At 35.4% G+C, this 19,654-nt stretch overlaps 1 protein-coding gene across 5 annotated transcripts; it reads left to right on the forward strand.

Moving 5' to 3' along the window:
* The first annotated feature begins 306 nt into the window (after positions 1–306).
* Positions 307–19,621, forward strand: LOC105672768 (solute carrier family 2, facilitated glucose transporter member 1). Of its 5 annotated transcripts, XM_012367917.2 has the most exons (8): positions 307–425; positions 2,357–2,387; positions 2,710–2,769; positions 3,325–3,348; positions 15,699–15,797; positions 15,978–16,542; positions 16,781–17,181; positions 17,280–19,621. In XM_012367917.2, exons 2-8 carry the CDS (start codon positions 2,364–2,366, stop codon positions 17,625–17,627), a joined length of 1,521 nt encoding a protein of 506 aa, XP_012223340.1. In that variant the 5' UTR covers positions 307–425; positions 2,357–2,363; the 3' UTR covers positions 17,628–19,621. The 5 variants fall into 5 exon arrangements, with proteins under 5 accessions (XP_012223340.1, XP_067217179.1, XP_012223341.1 ...); XM_067361078.1 differs by lacking the exon at positions 3,325–3,348; XM_012367918.2 differs by lacking the exons at positions 307–425; positions 2,357–2,387; positions 2,710–2,769; positions 3,325–3,348 and adding an exon at positions 6,321–6,618.
* The last annotated feature ends 33 nt before the right edge of the window (positions 19,622–19,654 follow it).

Below are 19,654 nucleotides of genomic sequence, written 5' to 3' on the forward strand. Positions count from 1 at the left end.
ATGAATTCTTTCTTTGGCATTTGATTGAAGAAAAAAGGAAATGAAGGCTGCAATAAATATTTTGCTTGTTATCCACTCGGAACATAAATTTGTTCAAACAATCCCTCCTTTACCTTTCGAAATGAACAATAATCCCGCCACTTGTGACGTCATCGTTTCAACGATCGATCCAAAACTCGTGTGCGTGCGGTGAATGACGTAACCGCGATTCACCCTCTGACGTACGGCGCGCACGGGAGCTTTCTCCAATCGAGGAGTTGCAAAGGGGTGAAATATTCGTGCGCGCTTGCGCCGCAAGCCGGCCGAAGGGTCGCGCTAGCTGCGCCAAACTCCTGTCCGTGGGGTGGTATTAAGACACGCAAGGATCGAATCGAACGCTCAGAATAGACGAGTCCGCGCTTCCCGTTTCACCTGCGTCGCCAAAGGTGAGTTTGCTAGTATTTCCTCGCGCGACATTTCCGCGTTCACGTTCGCTTTACGTCGTTTGTTGATAAAAAAAGCAATGCAGACGATAACCACGCGTGTTGCAAATTGTGTTAGGCATCGCGTTTTGGGTGCACGTGTAACGAATAGACGGTTTCGACATCCCTTTGTTACTGAATTCGTCATATTGCGTCGGTCCCGGCTAGCATAATCGTCGAGACAGAAATGTTCGATTTCATTGAGAATCGAAATCTCAGTATTGCATAATTATGTTGCATAATTATGTAATCCTTGAAGCATGAAAAAATGTGTCTTACATTCATCCAGATGTATCGCGCCAAAAAATTTACGATCTTGAAGCTCAAAGCGGTGTCTTTACACCGCTGAAATCGAAATGGTTGGGATTGCCTTGATTTTGATCGCAAATCGTAAGTTTATTCGGCGGTTATCGAGCATTCATGTTCCATATTGCTAGCGTCGTTGTTGACCTTTGCGATTGACCTTTGCTACGATTTATCACCCAAGTCGGATCTTTTCGTGGCGTTCAGATCTCTAAATGTTTTCTCATAAGAAACAAGAATGCAATAAAATTTGAAACAAGAGGCTGTACGGTCCATTTTTGCAGTTGTGAGATATTTCACAATAGTTGGTTGTGCGTGGCAGTATTATATTTAGATTATATCGCACGACTCACGTGATGATCAAGTTTATAAACATTTGTGCAATATACCTTTTAGTTTAAAAAAGTGAAACTTGTGGTGATAATTTGCCACCAAGCAAAGAATGCACTTTGCGCAATACGTAAATAAAATTCTTTTTACGGAACATTATTTTTGCGTTGAAAGCAATAACGTTGTTACAACAAAATTATTTTAGAGAAATTACAACGAGTGTTTATCATCATATAATTATGCTACGATACAATTTACATTTGCGAACCTATTCTATCAGATCGGTTAATCGAGACAATGTATTAATTCGAATTAAATAAAGATTGATCAGTTGATCCAATTCATGAAATGAAAAACCGTGTAAATCACAATTGCTAAATTTTTTAGGAGTGAAGAAAATATCTTTATTGCAAATTTAATCCTGCAGACAATTAGTGACACACATGAAATACACAGTACAGCTTTTTTTATTTTACATTATTTTGTTTTACATCAATTTTTTATCACAAATGAATAATTTTGATCGTAATTTTGAAAGGAAATTTTATAGAACTTTTCCTTTATAATATACTCTCTATATCTCAAAGAAATTTCCTAATGTGCATATAAATATAAAATTAATTATAAAAATTTAAAGACAATTATTATTGATGGTTTTATAATCATTTCCTGACTATTTCTTTAGAATTCTCTTTTTATTTTTCGTCTCTGGAATGCGATTTACGTAGTCGCGTTTTAGACTATTTCAAAGTTTTATCACACATGTTTATGCTATGTCTAATAATGTTTCGCTTAATTGCTCGGAGATTTGCATAAAATCACTGGAAAAAGAAAAATATCAGAATAGTGAGAGGACAGAAGCTCTCAGTTGCATCATTCTGTCTCCTGTCAAATGCAATGACAGATGGGATTCTTCGAATTTCTTCGAGCGCGTTACTTGAATACATAGCGTATCCAATGTCCGTTTTTTTTCCTTACCGTCAATCTTTACCGTCGATCTGATTACATCATGTTTATATTTATCATTTGTACGAGTTTTTATTTGATATTACATCACATACGCGGTGATGCAGACAGCAGTTCGTTTTTATGTTAGTCGATCGATATCGCATTTCGTAAAGCGTTCTCACGAGTTATCGTAAAGGGTATATTTCGAGGGTACTCTTTATATATAAGTCTAATACAACTTTTTCTCGTCTTGGAGCGATAATGCGTGTTGGTCTACTTTTCAAAACTCTAAGACTATTTTCTATTCTTTCAAGCTGCTATATGATGGGCGTGGAAAAAGAAAAGGTATGGTATATATTTATATAAAAGCGCGCAATTTGTTCATCAAAGGTGTAGCTGGAAAGCAACATTTGCATTTTACAATTAACTTTTATTTTGTTGATTTTATAATTGAAATCACACAAGATATAACGAGAGGATAAATGAAGATTCTTGTAAAAATTATTCTCGAAGCTGAGAAGAATAAATTTAATCAAATCTAAAGTTGTCACAAGAGTGGATTAGACCAACACTACACTTTCAATTTTTCAAACACATTCTTGCGCTTTCCACCTACGCCCCTCTCGTGCATGTCACGAAATATGTATAATTAAATATTTCGCTCTAGTCAAACGAGGATGTTGAGGAACAAGCATCGACGCCAACGGCACTGGCTCCAGCCTCGAAGGTAATTCATCTTCCATTGATGTTAATTCTCGAGTATTGTTTACTTTCGCGCGGTTAGCCTGATAAACATTTTGATAAAAAGAAACTTTGGTATAAAACTCGAAGATATAATTTGAAAACATATTATGTATTTATCATATAATTCATACTTGTCGTTTTTTAAATGCAATGAGTCTTTAAAAAATTAGGAGCTGAAATGTGCAAGTGGTGCATATTCTCTCTTATTGTTAATTGCGAAACAAAATATTTCTATGAATAATCGATTTTATATATCATTTTGGTGCGAAATGCATTCAGATTCGATCAAAACTCGAGGATTAATAAAATTGACGGCATGTTACTAATTTTATTTTTACGATGATGCAAAATTATAACACTGAATAATCTTTGAATACTTATCCGTTTAGTTGGCCGCCCAATTACGATAACGTTTTGTCATTTGCTTACAACACTACTTACGAAATTAATCTCAATTTTTTCCTGGTATATCTCTCTTTCTCTCTCTCTCTCTCTCTCTCTCTCTCTCTCTCTCTCTATCTCTTTATTTTGCACGCAGACCTCTACGGCCGATAAGGATTGGGTAAGTACCAACTACTCCCTCTTGATAGCATATTCACCGTCGTTGCGCGTCGAGAAAGTGAATTACTTGCTATGGAGTGTGAATTGTTTCGGGAAAAAATGTACATTAATGTAACGAGCAGAACGTTGTTGATGTTGATGTCTCGTTAAAGTCATTGACACGAATTATCTCCGAGTCTCGTCCCGCGTTCTATTAGCGGAATACCATCGAATGTATGTAAGCATTCAAGCTCTGTGTGTATATGTATGCATATGTGTATACTTACACATTGAGCTATTTTAAACGTGTATAAATATTTTATCGACTCATAGTGACGACTAAAATAAAGTCAGCCAAATGATAAGATAAGTATCTAATGTAGTACGTTATATAAAATTTCGATTATGTTGAGTGCAAATAATATCGAAATAATTACCATAAATTCTCGAACGCTACAGAAAGCAAGCTGTGCCACGATAAACGTGCGATACAAAGTCCAGAGAAAGATAACGTTCTATCACTGCGATGTGTTGAAATTTCAGTGATCAATACAGGTCGGAAGGGAAGGAGTGTATTTTCGCGTATTGGTTCCTCGCCGATATAAAGCAAGGCTTAAAACATTTCGAAAATGTTATCTTTATTGAGGAAATAAAAAAAAAACAATAAACTTTCATCGCTGACAAATTTGATACATGTAAGAAAAATTTTGTAGATATTTTATATTAATTTATTAAAAATCTAATTTTTGCGAATAAACTTATCTTGACAGAAATTAAATCCCCGCGGTATAAATGGCGAGATATCTAATTTCAAACATGAACGATGAATAATAGCAGCCGGATAGCAGTCTTTGTTTGATATGTCTGGTTTAACAGAGAATTGTTGAATAGGTAAAACGCAGTATAATACTTTGCAGTAATACTTGTTCGTTCGACGGGAACGACACGTGCATTTGTTTTACCAGTATTTACACGCAAATTGGATCGTACACGCGCGTCGTTAAACTGCAGTGTCGACGTATTACGACGAATTAATAATAATTGCTTTTAATAGTGAAGAAGCATATCTGCTTGTCTGTCTCGGAGTCTATCCATATCGATATTAATTGCAACCTTTTATCGCCACGCTTGAAATAATACAACAAAGGAGAGATGAAACAACTTTATTTCTTAAAGAGAATCTGTTCTTTATCGCGACATAAAAAAATTCACTTTATTATTAAAACTCTCTCTACTTAATTTTTCTCACACAAATAACGAAAAATACAAATAAATAACAAACTAGTAGAAAAATAACGATGCAAACATCGCAAATACAATTAAAACCACAATTACTCAGAACATCATGTGTGCTGCAACACACCATTTTATTACAATATAATCTCTGCAGGCTGTCTGGCCTGTATTTATCTCAAACTGATTTATTTATTTTAAACTGTATTACAACATCATAATGAAATTTGTATTTCAGATGATCATTATTTAGCTTTAATTTGGTAAATATTTGCGACGACGCATTCGTACAACGATAAAATATTGCACGCTGTTACATCGCTCACATATCAGACTTTGAAACGTTGAAGGTTGTTGTCTCTGTCTCTTTCTCTTTTTGTCTCTTTCGATTAAATGATATTCCTAACCGAACAGGTTATGAAACCAGGGCTGGGCAAAATACATCATTAAGTATTTGAAATACAAATACAAAATACTGTCAATCTTAGTCAGGGCTGGGCCAAATACATCATTAAGTATTTGAAATACAAAATATAAAATACTATCAATCTTCTATCAAAATACCAAGATTGACAGTATTTTGTATTTCAAATACTTTTTCCCAGCTCTGTATGAAACAAATGTTAACTTTGGTTTGCAAACTTTAATGCACCTTGGTATAATTCTTCGAGATATCGATACATGTAAAACTAACATTTGATTGCAACTATATTTATTTATAAAGTTTGCATTCGATTTCATGAATTGAATGTTATTCTGTGGAGCGAATGTAGCGCGTGCTCGCGGCGAAATAAACTTCAAAGTCGACTACACGAGAGTTTTCCGTGACATGTGCCCGAGGAGAGAGTCACACAGAACACAGACAACCCATTGTAATATGGCTAATTGAACAATTGACGCTTACTGATGTGACTCGACTCGACTTGGGCGCATCATTAACGGGCCGTGTCCGGTATCATGTGTACTCCGTACGGGCCCAAAGTACACTCTCGTAAGAAATATGAAGAGGGACAAGGTACACGTGCAGAGATTAAAATTCAAGATGCTGGGTATATTTTTTATTTTATTTTCAAGATTAGTTTTTACGATGAAAAATGTGGTGCATGTATGGGAGATGTTTGTTTAAAATTGTAATTGCTACGAATTAAAACTATTTTGTGGAAAGTGGAAAAAAATTATTTTCGAAGAGTATTGTGTAAAAATGTGATACAGAAGTTGATAAGAGTAATTGAAGGATATTTCTTTTGAAAATTTATTATAAAAATTATTTTAGTAGAAAAATGAATTGTTGATATTTTTTATTTAAATTTGAAAACAAACAATATGTCTATTTCTCTCTCTCTCTCTCTCTCTCTCTCTCTCTCTCTCTCTCTCTCTCCCCCCCCTCCCTTTTATCTTTATTTATATTCAACATTTTAAGAAATCATTTTTCACATCTCGTGACTTTTACGACAGATTTCATTGACATTCGTACGATGTAATGTTTTTGCAATCGGTGTTTCTGATAATAATAAATGCGCACTTCTCTCGTCACCCGATATTCGTATCGATCCATGCTTGTCCGCAAAACACTCCCTTTTTTCCGTAATACGAGTATTACTGGGATTACTCGATTTCAATACTCTTACGAATCGACAATTTCCGTCTTTTTTCTTCCAGTGCAAAATCGGACAGCTATCGAGCGTCACAAAATTGTTTACGTACAAAATTCGTGAAGATTAAACGCTATTGAATCTATAATTACTTAATTTCGTTATTTGCTCTCGTCGCTGCTTTCGTAGATTCCAGAGACGGTATCGGATGCCGCTATCAAGAGGTCGCCGCGCCTTTCGTGTCTCGAACGGTTGGGAGATCCGCTATTCTTTCTTTTTCTTTCTTTCTGGGGCACTTCCCTCCTTCCCCCTGCCCCTGTTGCGGAAGGGGTGCGTGGGACGGTGAAAGGTTCACGCACGGGATCCAGCTGGCGGGGTCGTCCAATCCCGTGTCGACGTATCGGTCCAGGATGGAGAGGGTAACCCTCCGGAGGAAGAGAGCGGGGCCTTTTGAAAATCGGCTTCGGGTAAGCCATCGTACGAATATCACCGACAGTCGCGCGCGTTTGCGACCGTGACACGCACAAGTCGTCTGGCGAGGTCGTTGTCTCGGGACTTGTTTCTGTTTGAACCGAGTCGCTTCTCTCCGGAATCAATATTCGCATATGAAGAGCAAATATCGCGAGAAAGAAAGAGTGATCAAAACGAAAGAAAAAGGAAGATAGAGATAGAGAGAAAGAGAAATTTTCGAGTACCGCGCACGGATTATCTGTTACAATCATCATGCAACATAAGGTATAACACTTTCAAGCAATATATTTTCAACATCTCGGTTTTTTTTATTTTTAAGAAATACAGAGTGTCTCCTCTCAAATAAAGATTTGAATTTTGCACAAAAATTTCAATTTTTCGAGTTTTTATATCATGTATTGTACATTGTAATTGTGAGCTTTGAATTAAAATTTGACTAAATTTTTTAATTGAAGTAAAATTTCTTGAAATTGAAAAAAGTATATAATTTTGTTTTCTATCTGCCACTTCTACCGAAAGTTTGGTTCATATGGAAAGTATTTTTCAGCGCTAATTAATCAAAAGTTATTTAGTATTTGATTTTTATTCAAGAAAAGAATTATCTGGAAATTTAACGCGCGCATACCAAAGTGTGAAATTCAACTAGACCACACTCTGTATTTGGAGTGAAAACATATTTGTGCCAATCATTATAAACATGATGTTTGTATTATCAAGATTCCATCATCAAAGGTTGAATAAGTGGCATCTTGGTATGAATAAATGGCGAAACGATGAATAGCAATATATTTGCTTAATGTACTTACAAATTTTAAGAATCATACACTTTAATATTTGGAGAACCGAAATAAAAACTTGTGAAAAAAGGTCGGGTACTCGTCGTTTCTTAGAACGGTTATACCTTTCGCCGATTTTCACAATAAAAATTTTACGAGTATTTTATTCGAGAATTGAAGGTTACCACGTAAAACTATTCGCGGGTGTAATCGAGTGTGTTTAAAAATATCCGTAAAACACGCCTGCGAGGAATAAAAGATATTTCAAACATTGCTTATAATATCGGTGACGAAAAGAACATTCACTATACATTTGAACATTGTATATATTGAAATCACAAATAGAACGCTAATCGTAATTCATTCATCTCGTTAAATTCTTTCTTTCTTTGTAATTTATGGAATTTCTGATCTGTTATTTTTTTCTACATTCTCTGCATTTTTTGCATTGTATAAAATATAAGACAAATGTAGTAATAATAATGTAGTAGCTGAAATTAAATATTATTTGCTTGACATTCCAGGACTATGTTTCTTAAATAACAAAAGAAGTATTATAATGACATAATATCTGTGATATTGAGGACAAATACATTTAATACAAATATGTTTTTACATTAGAAAGTAGGTAGAGGGGAATTTACATTTGTAAATAGCGTGACTAAAAAGGAAGAAAAATTTCATGTAAAACAGCTAAATAATTATGTGTAATGCACCAAATATATATTCATATCAATTAAATTCTTGTTTGTAATTATTATCGGCTACGGCTGTCAATCTTTTTATAAGCTTTTGCAATTTATACCGGGAGAAATCCGAGTGATCTGAAGTGACACATAATTCTCTTCTATTTTATTAAATAAACCTTGCGTGTTGTTGAAATTTTTATAACAACAAACAACTGTACTTTATTCAGAATTCCGAAATAATATTCTCACCGATGTTCTGAAATTGTATAATATCTGATTTCGGTTTTAGCCGAAGCAACTAATTTCTAAAAATAAAGCTTTCGATTATTGTACAACATGATTGTAAAATATTATGATAAAATATTAGGTTGAATTTTTCTTATATTCTTTGTTAAAATTGAGATACACACAAATGCGTAGGCACATATTTATTAAATATAAAATAGAAAAAAGTCTTTATAGTTTATTGTTTTAGCAGCTATACTTTTAAATGGTTATCCATATTTGCGGAATTAATATATTTTTTGCTTTATCATCAAATTATGTCGACACGCGAGTCAGATATAACGCTTGTATAGCTTATTATGTAGCGTTATTTTGACAAAAAGATTGTTTAACACATAACAAAATGCGCTGATTAATAAGATCAATAAGACGCAGATCAAGTATTACTTGCTAGTTAAGTATGAATGTGATTTGGTTATAAAAATATGTTGCAAAGTTGTATGATTTTCCTTCAGATCATTTTTCATATACTCCATGCAGCGCATGCTGCACTAAAAGAATAATAAAATATTTTATTGAATTTCAGCATCTTACAAATAAAACGTTAAATAGTCTCAGCATACTGAAAGTTTGGTATCTTTGAATTATGGTGCAAGGACAGCTTCTTCGCGTTGTGCTACGATTGGCTACGATTCGATAATGATCAAAAGTGGAGGAAGTGTCTCGTCAGTGCTCCTTGAATGCAATGTGCGAGTAACGAGATCGCCACTCGAAAGCCCCCAATGAAACTCGTTATTATCATTAGGCTACACGTTTACGCGGCATATGGAGCGATACGCTATCGTGACATTTTGATGAAAAATTGTTTAGGAAAAATGGAAATGTGTCGTGCGATTGCTAACCGACATGGTAATCGACCGACTTGAAAACATTCCTATTCGTATGAAATGGAGCGACGTCGAATGAGTCCTTTGTCTGTCTAAAACGCGCGACACATTTTGTGTTTTAAAGTATTCATAATGTGAAGAATTGTTAACGTCGCACTAAAATAATTAGCGCTGCACCGTCATCTCTGTGGAATTCTTTTTCACGGTTTTCAAGGAAATAATTATGCGCTATTATCATAATGCGCAGATGGTCGCATCGTTATTAAGTCCTACGTAGACGTATCGTACCGATCATTTCGCAATTATGCGAGAGATATATATGCAATATGTTAAAACGACATGTGTTTTACAAAATGTATAGTCAACTATAATCTCTGTGGTACGCATCTGCTCATATCATTCTACAAAGGTCTCTCTACCTTCAGACTTCAGAGTCGTTTCTCAGCTAAAGGCAGCGTAGACCAGTTTGGGGGAAGAAAACGGTTTCAAGATCGTGACATTGATAGATTGATAATCATTGACGAACTAATTGACAATTAGAAAATGGTGCAGTAATAGATTTAAAAAGTATATAAAATACTCTATACAGCAAATTTCAAATTAAATTTTACATTTCATTTTATTACATTTGATAGAAGCATTTACCTATGATATATCACAACTTGGTGAATTACCATTCCTGATTTATTTATAATTTTGTAAATTAAAATATATTAATTTTCTAAACAAAAAAAGAAACAAACTATTCTTTATTATGCAATTCTATGCATTTTGTTGTATGAATTTATCAGCAAAAATTAACATAACGTAAAAATAACATAAAACTTTATTTTTTTCAACATATTTTCATCATCGAAACTACATCCATAAAATTATCCCCTCGATAACAATACTGTTTGATAGTTGTAAAACAGAAAAACAATTCGTCATTTCTATAGAGCGTTCAGTCACTCATATTTTCTTAAGAGGACCCATTAAGTCAAATACTTTTTATTGCCTAAAGGCAAAGGGCAATAGGCAGTTTTTTTTTTTTTTTTTTTTTTTAATTTTAATTAAGCTCTTCGTATAAGATCTATTCTGTGTGTGATTATTGGGAAAGGATTGGGAAAGGATTAAAATTTTAATTGTGAGGCAGGCAGATAAAATAATATTAGTTGTGTCCCGAAAGAGACATATATATCTGTTAGATATTGCGAAGAAGGAGTACTCGCGCGCGGACCGATGGCTTGTACAGGAACATGCTTTTTGCAGGCGAACTGGCATCTCGAAATTAATGGCTTGGCTAGGTAGCCGGGACGACAGTGTCTCGAAAACAGCGTGCACGTTCAGAGTAGCGTCAGTATCGTGCGCTCGTGTTCACATTTTGCTATTTTTAGACGGCGCTCGAGCTTCCCCATTGCCGTCTCGTCGCCGCTCTTTCTAATCGGGAGGCTCGACCGCTGGTTACTCCAATCGCAACGCGACACGCCTTCCACGGCCAATGTAGTGGTGAGAGGACGATGGTGGTTGCGATACGAATACACACATGAAACAGACGGATAGGTCATTCGTGAGGCATAATAATACGTCACGACGGTCTGGAATTTTGCTACGTAGAGAACCGAGTGTCTCTTTATTGCACATGGTCGTGTATGGATGTGATAGTAGCGGACGTGCATGGTCGCACACGCTTACACGCAACACTTACCCACGCACACATTCGCTATAATCAACCTTTGAAACGGCTTCTGGGATCATAGGCGTCGCCTTTGATCATTAAGAGCGCGATTATTATTTTATCTAAATATTATACATTCGACGCGAATGATGGAAAATGCTAAATATTTTCTGTAAACATGTACAATAGAATCATTGCAAGTTTTTGAAAAGAAGCGATCTTGAAGTATCTTGAAAACCGTTCAAAAAATTGGAGCTTTGCAATTGCAGCTCAAATTCTCGTAAAAAGGCAAAGGAGAAATTTTAAAAACGTTGAGAAATTTTTTATTATTTAGAATTAGCATATATGTTAATTGTGGCATTTAACATTTAGCTGCATTGATAATAAGGAGGAAGAGAAGGACAAATCCAAACATTTGAACAATCCTAACAACTTGACGAATTAGAAATTCAATTTTGCGCCATGAATTTTTAATTCACTTGTCACGAATCTTGCAGTAGTTAGATTAATCAAGAGTGACCATTCTGCGAAATAATAATCTATTTCAAGCTTCGGCATAAAACCAACGAAACTTTCTCTAACATGAAAAGTTACAAAGGAGATTTAAGGACGACCGAAGGTGACATGAAAACACGTTAGGGTCGTTAGGAATTCGGATCGTTTCCAAAGTTTCAATGACTGTGCATTCATCGTCCATGAACTAAATTGTTTCGTTCGTCGTCTGTGCCTTGCATGCGATCAGTTTCATTCAATTTTCTAGTATTTTCTAGTATTAGTACATCCGATGATCTTTGGGAATTGCATTTTGATCGACTGCATTCAGAATCGACTTTCGTCACATTTATAATATAAATATGTATTATATACATGTATGTATGGAATGTAAAAAAATTATTTTATTTGTCGACGAGTCACACACTCTTTGATTTCTTGTTATATATATTGTATACATATGTTTTTCTAGACATTTACATTTGACGTAACGGAAAAATTAACATAAAATATCTGATAAACCATCGGGTCGACTTTACGTCAGTATAGTATATCGTGAACCGTTTTAGCATTGGTAATCTTGTCAGTCGTGCCTCCGTTCGAAGTTCGAGATATGTACTAGAGTTAATGAAATGGATGAATCGTCATGGAAAAATAGGTTCTCTCCGACGTGTGTCCGCCTCATTTATACTTTCCGCCTGACTACGCGTGTTCTTTTGTTTCAATTTGAAAATCGTGAATATACGACATTACATTGTTTTCCGTCCTTGCGGAAATTAGAAACGTAGAAATTAATAGGATTGAATGAATCATTCGAAATAAATAACAGATTTTCAGCCTGGAGGATCAGTGACTTAACTTGTAAATCATCGTAGTTCTCATTTACTCTGCTCGAGTTTCTGCCTACTCATTTAATTTTTTCTAAAAATTTATTTTCTTCTCAGGACTACAAAATATAGCTGAAACTCTTTCTGTCTCACATACCTATTTAATAACGAAATTTTTGAAGGCGACGCTTCCAGAAATGAGATATTCCATATCACAAATACAAATTTTTCTCGACCTGTTGTAATTTAATTCTTGTTTACTGGATTAGCATACTTCAAAACAAATACGCACACACACACACACACGCGCGCGCGCGCGCGCGCGCACACACACACACACACCGTCCTGTGTGCTTTTTCATCGAGAACACTGTACGCTTCCGTTTGCATTAATAATGGATGTTAAGTAACCAACTGTTGAGATTCAGACTCACGCAAATCATCGATAAGTGCTTTTACGTAATGTTTCGTTTTTTCTTTTCTTTTCTTTCTTTTTTTTTAACATTTGCAAGCGCTTGTTTCTATTTGCGAAGCATTCTCAATATTACCATTCCTTATGGTAATTAATGCGACCGAATGCATTGTTATTAATGCGAATGCATGGACTCTGTCCTGTCATACTTTGTACTTTTCAAATCGATGAACGAAAAAAAACGGTAAAAATGCACGCTGGGACAGTTTATTTTGCGCAGTTCAAACAACTTCCTCTGAAAGAAAGAAACTTCCTCACGTTTACACAAAAATCTCCTTTTTTTATATAAGAATAAGTTTGTATGCTAAGACACGTACTGTATGATCGTACATCACGAGACGTTCTGCAAACTTTGGATTTCTCATTTACATCGATATATAAAAACGGGAGATAGCGAAAGACGCGAGTACTTGTCTCTCTACACAATATAACAAGCATTGCAGTTGATCGCAAAATTCAATAGTTATGGAAAGAGGTTTAATGCGATAATTAAATTTATTTGTAGGACATGTCGAGTGTTTTTTTCCATCTAAATCAGATCTTACCGTGCTTGTATCAATTTTTTTAGAATTTATATTACATTACTCGAATGAATAAAAGACGAGAAAATAAAATCATAGAACGAAAAATTCTTCTTGTGTAAGCACTTTAACTTTATTCATATATTTTCTGTATTTTCTTTATGATATTATTTTCAAATCTTGAAGAGGGAAAGAGAAAGAAAGAAAGATAAGGTTGAGAGTTTCATTAAAGCAACCACACTAAGAGTGTTTTTTGACGCCAACCATATTTTTATAGGTATTCTAATGTCATATATAGTTGATTATATGATTGACAGTGCCATACGTATAAGGTTATTATTGCTACATTATAGTAACTATTCCTATGCAAATGAGTATTCTGATTATAATTATACAATCCCATACAATTATAGTATACCAAATATCACTTACTTTTCTCTTAGTGCAGCAAATTATCAACAGTTTGTTTATTTTGTAAGAGGAGTTTAAAGTCCGACGCGAAGGTTGGGGAACGTATAACATTTTTCCTAAATTAAAATCTCGACGTATAGTACAAGATTGAATAGCGAACGTTTACGAAAGTGTCGTGCATTATTGTCGTATGATGCGTGCAAAGTACACTCGACTATTGGAATGTTGACGTCAAAGAAGGCTCGTAATATTGTCAAAAATGCACTGATAAATATTTATGTGAATGTGTGTATATGTAAGCGCAGGCCTGGATACGTGCGTTATGATAATGCGCTTCATTTGCGATTCAATTATGACCATGCAGTTTCTACAATAGCTATTGGTATTTTTGCATGAGAGCAATTTATTTAATTTTACTTACAATTAGTCTAGATATTTACGACAGTACATATTTTTTCGATAACAGCAACATTGTTGATTAATGATTCAATTTGATACAAGTATGGGCGCATGGTGCCGACACTTGTCCAAAATAGAGATGAATTAAAACGAATCAAAAACAATTAACGTTTCTGAGTCTGAATAATTAAATATTGATCTTTGAACCCTCTTTTAACTATACTGATATCATTTTTAAAGACTGCTATCATTTGCATCGAATGTGATACAAGTATGAGAATAGATTCGCTTTGACAAATAATCTACGTGGCTTACGCCATTGCTCCCAGCACACAACCTCTCGCCCGTAAGTCTAATAAAGCATCAGTTTTCCATAGATATATGCCGCACACTTTGCCTTGTACACACACACACACGCGCGCGCGCGCACACACATATATATTATTTATGTGTGTACATACCTACCTACCTAGCAAAGAAATAAAAATCATCGAGTAACACGCATCTATTGTACACGCGGACATTGTACAAGTATGCGTTTACGTACATCTTCCGGGTGAAATTGCGTCGTACACGTGCGTTACGTACGCTCGCGTGTGTGTCTGTGTGTGTTCGCGCGCGCTTGCCTTCTAGTATAAGAGCGTTAGACGGGGGTACCGACCCAACAGTCTTTGGCACGTGTTCCGCGACACTGGAGAACGATACAACGTCGAGATATTGTGGTAGACAAACGCGTGCAATTTCTACGGCTATCTCGAGAACGAGAGTCAATCGGTGAAAGTTGAAATTGCGTAATTGCGTGTGTGCGTATAATAAATCTGTGTGTGTCAGAGCAAGCAAAGCCCTCAGAATGACGGTAAAATCGACTGACTTTGAGATGTCTTATATGAAAAGAGCAGCGGTATGCACTCATATATATTATAATATTCTTAAATAAAAATAAAAACAAGCAAACGGATAATTTCTCTTGTAGGGTAGATACTTGAGCATTTTAGAGTAAATTTTTTGCATTTTGATTAAAAAAGATACACAGGATTACATTTATTTCTGAAAATAATACTAAAATATTATAATACTTTTAGTATAGGAAAGAACAAACAGGTGGAGGAATATTAAATCGAGAAAAAAAAATTTGCTTCCATGAAATTGAACAAGTTTCTTTTTGGATTAGATTGAGAATATCCTGTATGTTGCACACTGCAATTAATTAACCGAAAGATGTACGGGATTATTTATAAGATTTATGAAATGTTTTTACAAGATCCTCTTTTTTTATCTTGCTGCTCGTGCTGCAGATACTATTGTAGGTTCTTTCGATTCTTTGATTCTCAATATCGAAACTGAAAATGTATCGCATTATACTTCCCTATTACATATTCATCGCTTTATTAAAATGCCATATGCCGTTTTATCGGCATTATATCTGCATTGCAAGATATCTACATTGCAAGAAAGTATAACGATGTCATGCATTTTCAATGATCATTTCAAGGATGCCAAATGAATACCCTAAAATTATTTGGGACAAAACTATCTGCCAAAATGTTTAACGTATGAATTTAATATATATCTTCGGATATATAAATATGACAAATGACACATTGAATTTCAATTTTATCTATAAATTTGGAAAATAATTATTTTCTATTACTCGAAAGAGATGTCCTTCCATAATATAATTTGGTGGTAACAGTTTCCATTGTGATTTTTCTGATCGTAGGGTCTCAACGGCCGGCTAGCGTTTGCCATCGCGGCGGCCGCTCTCGGTTCATCGTTTCAACATGGGTACAACACCGGTGTGGTTAATGCGCCACAACAGGTAAGAGTTTATCTATTAATCCAATCGCATAAAAGATGCTATGTATTGAAACTTGTATTCATCTCATTTTTAGTAACAGTCAAAACTGTTACGTTTAATTTTTTTTTTTTTTTTTTTTTTTTTTTTCATATTAAGACTATAAAAACTAAATTGTTAAATGAATGTTTCAATGTTTACCAGCTTATTGAAAATTGGATCAGCGAGTTAAAGATGAATCGCACGGGCGAGCCAACGAGTCAGACGGAGGTGACGATGATCTGGTCGGTGGCGGTATCGATATTCTGCGTCGGTGGAATGATAGGAGGTTCCCTGGTGGGCTGGGTAGCGGATCGTTTCGGCAGAAAGGGTGGTCTACTGTTAAACAACATTCTGGTAGTGTTGACTGTGATCTTTGAGGGTAGCGCCAAAGCAGCCAAGAGTTACGAGATGATAATCGTCGGTAGATTTTTGATTGGTATAAACGCTGGCCTGAACGCCGGCCTGGCGCCGATGTATCTCGCTGAAATCTCGCCCGTGCATCTGCGTGGCGCCGTGGGTACGGTCTATCAGCTGGTCATTACCATCTCAATCCTGGTGTCGCAAATCCTCGGCCTGGAGCAAATTCTTGGTACTGCCGAGCAATGGCCATTGCTATTGTGTTTGACGATCGTGCCGGCCATTTTCCAGATATGCACGCTACCCCTTTGCCCTGAGAGCCCCAAGTACTTGTTGCTCAGCCGCGGCAAGGACATGGACGCGCAAAGAGGTAAGAAAGAATTAAATTCTCTGCAATAGAAGATGACATTATTTTAAAGCGCATTAAAAGGAGAGGTTTTATTTCTGAGAGAAATTAAACGTTTAATCTCTTCAAAGGATTGCCTTCCGCAATTATGTTCCGCGTCGTTCCGTTGTTAAAATAAACTCGAGCTCTGTTTCTTCGAGCTTTGCTCATCGATGATCGTCCGAATCTTTCTCATATAGACGTGTTTCCTTTTTCTCCATAGCGCTGTCTTGGTTGCGCGGCACGATCGAGGTTCATGACGAGATGGAAGAGATGCGTGCGGAATACGAATCGGTGAAACTGATACCAAAGGTCACTGTGCGCGAGCTGTTCGTGAATCCGGCACTTCGCATTCCATTGTTCATCTCCATTATGGTTATGTTCGCCCAACAGCTGTCCGGTATCAACGCTGTTATGTTTTTCTCCACCAAGATCTTCACGATGGCGCAGCTAGACAAAACCGCCGCTCAGAACGCTACGATGGGAGTTGGTGCGATGAACGTCTTTATGACTATTGTCTCACTGATATTGGTAGAGAAGGCTGGCAGGAAAACCTTGCTTTTGATCGGATTCGCCGGCATGTTCGTAGATACCGTTCTGCTCGCCATTTGTCTTGCATTCGCTGTAAGTATTCATATATATATATGCTAGAAAAAATCAAAAATTGATTCTAGCATGTATATGTATACATCAATTTTTTATTTTTTATTCGCATTTTCTAGGGAACCTCGCCAGTAGCAGCATACTTCTCCATCGTTTTCGTCATCATGTTCGTCGTCCTGTTCGCCACCGGACCAGGAAGTATCCCATGGTTCTTGGTGTCCGAGTTGTTTAATCAAGCCGCCCGACCATCCGCCACCTCCATCGCCATCGCCGTCAATTGGACCGCAAACTTTATTGTCAGCATCGGCTTCCTGCCGCTCCAAGAGGCGGTAGGCGCCTATGTGTTCATCATCTTTGCCGCATTGCAGCTGTTCTTCACGCTCTTCATATACAAGAAAGTGCCAGAGACGAAGAACAAGACCATGGAAGAGATCAGCAGCATGTTCAGGCAAATATCATACCAATGAGAAGCGTAAATGGGTGAAACAGTTTTTGGAAGCGTAATCTGTATCGATACGAATGAGTGTGAATATGTTCTCTTCTCTCTATCTCTGTTGAGGAACTCGACGACTTGGCAAAAATGGCATGCTACTTTACGGTCTATCTCTGCGCGCTTCCAACAATCTATCTATGCGCTGTATTTACCGGATAGGCATTCGACACGAACATTTATGTGCAATTGCGATGTGTCTGTTACGATGAAACAGCAATAGTGCCAATTGAAAATCCGGGAATTTTAACTTTTTATTATTTAACTATTTAATTTTTTTAGATTTACTATTAGTTTTATTTTTTAATTTGGAAACTCCGTTTTAAAAACTTTAAATCGAGCAAACCATTTCTCGAATAGAGTGATGGGGTTGCGCGCGCGCAAATTATTTTATGCGTGCCTGGTAAACGTAATCTTACAATTAGTTCCTATAGCATAGCGAGAAAAAGTTATCACGAGAGCAAAATAGATAATCGAAACGGCATGAGACAGTGTGGAAAATACGATTCTTTCATCAAGTCTTCAATAAATGATCTGTTCCTGGCACTAGGAACAACGACGTACGCCATAATTACAATAATACGAATGATTACAACTCTAGTCATGAAAAGACCTATAGACCGAGTATAATGTTGAAAAAATCTTACACGTTGGCTGACTTCATTTTTATTATCGAATGTCCGATTCGTTTTACATCGACAAACTCTTATCGCTTCGCTAGGCGAATTTTTTATGCGGTATCGCGTCAAATTGTACATCATGTTTTAAAGAAATTAATAACAAGTATAATTGAGAGATTTCTTTCACAACACAATGGTTTTATAATAGCACGTGAGGAGTTTGTGTTCCTACTATCGAATAATTGCAATGCATCATTACAAAGGAACTTAAAACACTATTGTAAAAAAAAACAAAAAAAAATAACAAAGAATTATAGTGTGAGTGAAGAGTATCAACTGCTTTTTTATGAAATAATTTATAGAAAAAATTTGAAGAATATTTTATTACGTAAACCGAAGCGCAAATTTTATTCGAACAAGAACGAGAAGAATGGTATTAGGATAATTGTAAATACACAGGTTGAAAGATTAGTATTGTATAGCCTAGAAAATAACTATATTTATGTATCCATGTAGAGTTGGATTAACGTTAAGAAGGAAATATCGATGTTATCACATTTAAAAAAAATTAGATTAATTTTAATGATAACATACAATATGATGTATATGTTAAACGCAACTCAGGAACTTATGCTGATCGTTATTTACTTTGTAAATTGCAGATGGATATAGTGTATATTTATTTTTACACTGTGTCTACATCTCTTAAAGAATACTCATTTGTAATACCTGTTTTAGTATTAACGCGATAATGGATCTGTCACAAAACAGTAAGTATCTGAGCTTGCTTGATAATGAACTAAACAATTCAAACATGGTCTTTATATATTGCATGCGAAATGTATTCAAAATGTTGTTTAAACAATTATATTATGTGAAATTTAATGTTTATTATATGTATGTTATCTAGCAGCAATCTAGGCGAATATTATCCATTTCAAATGTATTAATCAAATTATTCAATTTCTCTCAAAACTGTAAATAATGCAGTGTTCTCATATATCTTGGCTGATGGATTGCTAATTATTGTATAAGTTTTTGCAACGCAGTTATTAGCATTTAGTTTTAGACGATTCTTTTATAAATAATTCTATAAATTTTTGTAGTGTCAAGTATTCTGTATCAATCAAGAAAAATAACGCTGTATTGTGCAATTTGCTATTTAATACGCGAAAAGCTGCTCGCTATAATTATGAAAATTAATCAAAATTTAGTATTTCTATTCATCCGTATGCATACAAAATGTTGTGTTACAAAATTACAACACGTTTACAATGCGTTATAATTTGAATGATACTTGGATGCCGATATATATCGTCTAAATAAAAAAATGGGAATATTAAGAGCAAAACAGTTTTGTGTAGTTTTGTATTTTTTTGCATTT

Source organism: Linepithema humile, unplaced genomic scaffold (genome assembly GCF_040581485.1).
Source record: "Linepithema humile isolate Giens D197 unplaced genomic scaffold, Lhum_UNIL_v1.0 unplaced_3, whole genome shotgun sequence".
NCBI lineage: Eukaryota > Metazoa > Arthropoda > Insecta > Hymenoptera > Formicidae > Linepithema > Linepithema humile.

Coding starts and splice junctions, on each gene's coding strand:
- LOC105672768 (XM_012367917.2), top strand. CDS start 2,364: ATGATGGGCGTGGAAAAAGAAAAG. Junction 3,349..15,698: donor CTACGGCCGATAAGGATTGG/GTAAGTACCAAC, acceptor TTCTGATCGTAG/GGTCTCAACGGCCGGCTAGC. Junction 15,798..15,977: donor TGGTTAATGCGCCACAACAG/GTAAGAGTTTAT, acceptor AATGTTTACCAG/CTTATTGAAAATTGGATCAG.